The sequence below is a fragment of the Brassica oleracea genome, unplaced genomic scaffold (assembly GCF_000695525.1).
Source record: "Brassica oleracea var. oleracea cultivar TO1000 unplaced genomic scaffold, BOL UnpScaffold01302, whole genome shotgun sequence".
Taxonomy (NCBI): domain Eukaryota; kingdom Viridiplantae; phylum Streptophyta; class Magnoliopsida; order Brassicales; family Brassicaceae; genus Brassica; species Brassica oleracea.
Window position 1 is genome coordinate 3,519 of NW_013617846.1, and position 4,513 is coordinate 8,031.

At 41.9% G+C, this 4,513-nt stretch overlaps 1 protein-coding gene across 1 annotated transcript; it reads left to right on the forward strand.

Annotated features, from left to right (window-relative positions):
• Positions 1-671: 671 nt before the first annotated feature.
• LOC106321199 lies at positions 672-3,044 on the forward strand. The gene is made up of 4 exons (XM_013759512.1): positions 672-943; positions 992-1,335; positions 1,504-1,835; positions 1,950-3,044. Exons 1-4 carry the CDS (start codon positions 672-674, stop codon positions 3,042-3,044), a joined length of 2,043 nt encoding a protein of 680 aa, XP_013614966.1.
• Positions 3,045-4,513: the final 1,469 nt, after the last annotated feature.

A 4,513-nucleotide genomic window follows, 5' to 3' on the forward strand; every position in this document is an offset into this window, starting at 1 on the left:
TGATCTGAATATGTGTGGCGATCATTTCTCAATTTTCAGAGAGTTTAGATTGGTTTGCAAGATTTGCCTGAACAGTCATGGAACAATATACTGAGACAGGAAAAATCGCCTAAGACTTAGTTCGCTAGACTATCCACCTAGGTTTTTAATTCCCTAAAATTCTATGGCAGTCTAAAAAGCATTTTTATTTTTTAGTACTTTCCTACGAAAATTTTAAGTCTGATTTTAAAAGATATCAAGTCGGACATACCTTAGTTCTCTCGAAGATTTGGGTTTACCTCTTCTCCGTTTTGCTTGCTCATTTGAGAGAGTAATTCACTCTTTAGGGTAATTTGAGTGATATCAAATTTGGCGTCGTTTCTGGGGACTCTTTTTTATTACCATTATATTAAGTTTTGAATTTAGTCTAGATTTTGTTACTGAATTTGCTAAAAGTTTTCTCTCTTTTCCTGCTTACACAGGACCTTAAGATGGAAGATATGGATTTCGGCCGAACATCGATCGACGAAATAACAACAACATCGAGCGACGAGTCGACGGAAAAATCGATCGACGCTGCACATCAAACATCGATCGACCACACCCCACCGGAAGCAGGTAAGTTTTCTCTTACCAATAATGCTAATGAGGGAGTAGTCCTAGGAGAACCTAAAGGTCAACTAAGAAACGCAATGAACCGAATCATAAATGAACAGGGGACTGCAATATCTGTTAAAACAAATTCAATCTCAACTAAAAAAGCAAAGTTGCCTCTGCAAGACCACTTAAACCCTGGCAGGACCTATTCCAATAGGTCCGCCATTAAACTACCCAAAGATGATACCAAGAAATCCGGGGTTAGCCTCGAATACTTGTTCTTGGTACGTCAGAATCCTTTTCGTGGAAACGTCTCAGAACACCCACACGATCACATCGAATATCTAAAAGATATGATGGATGACAAGTACAATCGCTATAAACGTTTTTCATTTTCCTTAGATTGAGACGCCAGGAAATGGTTGGACCAACTACCAGCAGGGTCTTTGACATGCTGGAAGGAAATAAGGAATACCTTCATTAATCACTTCTTCAATGAGACGCGTTACTGGGATGTAAGGAAGAAAATCTCCACATTCCGCCAAGATCCACGAGAATCATTCAAGAACGCTTGGGAGAGATTCAAGAGTTACCAGCTTGAATGCCCCCACCATGGTTATTCAGAACCACAGCTCATTAATACCTTTTACGGAGGTATTAACTTGCATTACCAAATCACCCTTGACACAGCCAGTGAAGGGAGCTTCAGTACTAGGAACTCTGAAGAGGCGAAGCGTTTGATCAAGAATGTTGCTACAGGTAAATCCTACGAAATGATGGACGTAGAGCGAGGAAGGAGAGTTGACTAAACGGAAAGGCCACATTTAGCCAAGATCAAAGAGTCTCTAGACTCACTTCATTCTGCTCTAGAGGAACAAAACCAATTTGGGATTTACCAAATTGACGATGGTACCCTTTCTAAATTAGAACAACAGGTGGACTTCGTAGATGTACCCACCTTGAAAGATAGGTATCATATCCCTAACACCGATAGTTTTACCCAAATTTACGATGCTACTGTTGGATCAAGTCGAGGCAAAGTGAAATTTAGGTTAAACCAAGCTTTCACGGGAAATCGCAAAATGGCCACTGACCTGAACGGAAAGATAAACATAGTCTACGGTGAGCTAATGAGGAACTTCGACGCTTTAAATGAACACATTAAGAGACTGGACGGTCAAGTAGCGGAAAACGTGACCGCCATCAAAAGAGAGACGGGACGTCTCCTTGGGCGAACTGACTCGAATCCGAAACGTCAAGTTAATGCTGTGTTACTAAGAAGCGGAAAACGCAATAGAAATCAACCATGCAGAAAAACGTGTTGTAGTTGAGAAAACCGGTGAAAGTAGATCACAACCGATAATCCTCGATAGTCCCAACCCAGAATCAGAAACTTCTCAAGAGAAGGACAGTCCAACACTAAGGAAGCGGCTATCGACCTCGAGGAAGAAGAAGAGGAGTTGGAAGAAGATGTAGAAATCGATAGACAAGAAGGAAACAACGTCGATCGACCAACTACAGTAAATATCGATCGACAAACTGGAAATAATGTCGATCGAGACTCGGCTCCTGCTGAAACAGCCGTAGATAGAGTGTATAGGACTTTACCACCCTTTCCTCCAAACAAGACGCAGACTAAGCGAGAATTAGATAAGGCGATCTGCAAGAAAGCATTCGATAAAATCACGTTGGATATGCCATTGAGTGATGCCATAAAAGTATCACCTTCAATAAAGAAGTATGTAAAAGACATGGTATCCAACAGCTTCCCAGCCGCTGAGCACAGCGTCACGATAGTTTCAAAGGAAGTGAGTGAAATAATCCAAGGCGAAACTCCGATCAATGGACCCGATCCGGGCAGCTTTGTTTTGGACTGCAACATACGGAATAAAAGTTTTCCTCGATCCCTTTGTGAACTAGGTTCCAGCGTGAACCTCATGCCGCACTGTGTCGTGATATCCCTGGGATACGACAAGTTCAAACCTACCAAAATAACTTTGGTTCTTGCCGATAGATCCGTTAGAGTACCTGAGGGAGTACTTGACGAGTTGCCAATAAGGATTAACGACTGTCACGTACCAACGGATTTCGTTGTGCTGAAATACCAGAATGAACCAAAGGATCCCCTCATTTTGGGTAGACCATTTCTAGCTACAGCTGGTGCGATCATCGACATCAAGGAGGGTCGGATATGTTTAAACATTGGAAACATTCCGATGACCTCTGATATGGAAAAAATGATAAAACGACCCTTAATCGATAAACAGATCTCCTACGTGGACGATATCTCTGAGCTGGCTGAAGAATCTTTCATAGACCTATGCTCAGATGATCCTCTGGAAAAAGTGCTTACATCTACCGAAGAGGAAACATTTAGTGTCGACAACAGGGCTGATGAATACGTGCGATTAATGGACGCAAGTATAGAAATAGCAAATGTCGATGAAGTAGAGGATGACACTTCGTAAATCAACGTCGATCGATATTTAAAGGACGCCATCGATCGACAACCATCTTCCCCAGAAGATTGGGATCCCGAAAAAGCACCATAAATTGAGTTGAAGCAACTACCTACCGGACTTAAATATGCTTTTCTCTATAAAAGTTCCTACCCCGTAATCGTAAACGCCAACCTAACCAATGGAGAACTTGCACTACTAGCACAAGTATAGGAGAGCCCCTGGATACTCTCTCGAGGATATTCCTGGGATATCTCCAGATCTGTGCATGCACCGAATTCACTTAGAAGACGATTCCAAATCGTGAGTGGAACACCAAAGGAGGCTAAACCCGAACCTGAAAGAAGTTGTTAAGAAAGAAATTATCAAACTCTTAGATGCTGGAGTCATCTACCCAATTTCGGATAGCAACTGGGTGAGCCCCGTGCATGTTGTGCCTAAGAAAGGTGGGATTACAGTCGCGAAAAATGATAAAAACGAACTCATCCCTACGCGCACTGTCACCGGACATCGGATGTGTATCGATTACAGAAAACTGAACGCCGCCACTAGAAAAAATCACTTTCCTTTACCCTTCGTTGACCACATGTTGGAAAGATTGGCAAATCAACAATACTACTATTTTCTTGACGGATACTCTAGATTTTTCCAAATCCCTATACATCCTGACAATCAATAAAAGACCACTTTTACGTGCCCTTACGGAACATTCACATACCGCAGAATGCTATTCGGTCTATGTAATGCCCCTGCCACTTTCCAACGATGCATGATGTCTATCTTTACGGATATGATAGAAGATTTCATGGAAGTCTTTATGGACGATTTCTCAGTATATGGATCTAGTTTCAAAAACTGTCTCAATAACCTATGCAAAGTTCTGGCAAGATGTGAGGAAAAGAACCTCGTTCTAAATTGAAAAAAATGCCACTTTATGGTTAACGATGGAATCTTCCTAGGACATAAGGTCTCCGCTGCTGGTATAGAGGTAGATCGAGCATAGATTGTGGTAATGACTGGCTTGCCTGCACCCACGAACGTAAAAGACGTGACAAGTTTTCTTGGACATGCCGGATTTTACAGGACGTTCATACAAGATTTCAGCAAGATCGCTAGACCTCTCACAGCGCTCCTCTGTAAAGAAGTTAAATTTGAATTCTCACCAGAATGCGTGAAAGCTTTTGAAGAAATGAAGAAAGCCTTAATAACCGCCCCATCGTACAAGCACCTGACTGGAATATTCCTTTCGAGATAATGTGAGATTCGAGTGATTTCGCCATAGGAGCAGTTTTAGGGCAAATGAAAGGCAAAAAGGCTTCACGCTGTTTACTACGCCAGTCGAACTCTCAATGAGGCACAAAGGAATTACGCAACAACAAAAAAAGAACTACTTGCTATAGTTTATGAATTTGAAAAATTTCGCCAATACCTAGTCGGTTCGCGAGTCATCGTCCATACTGACAACACTGCAATAAAAT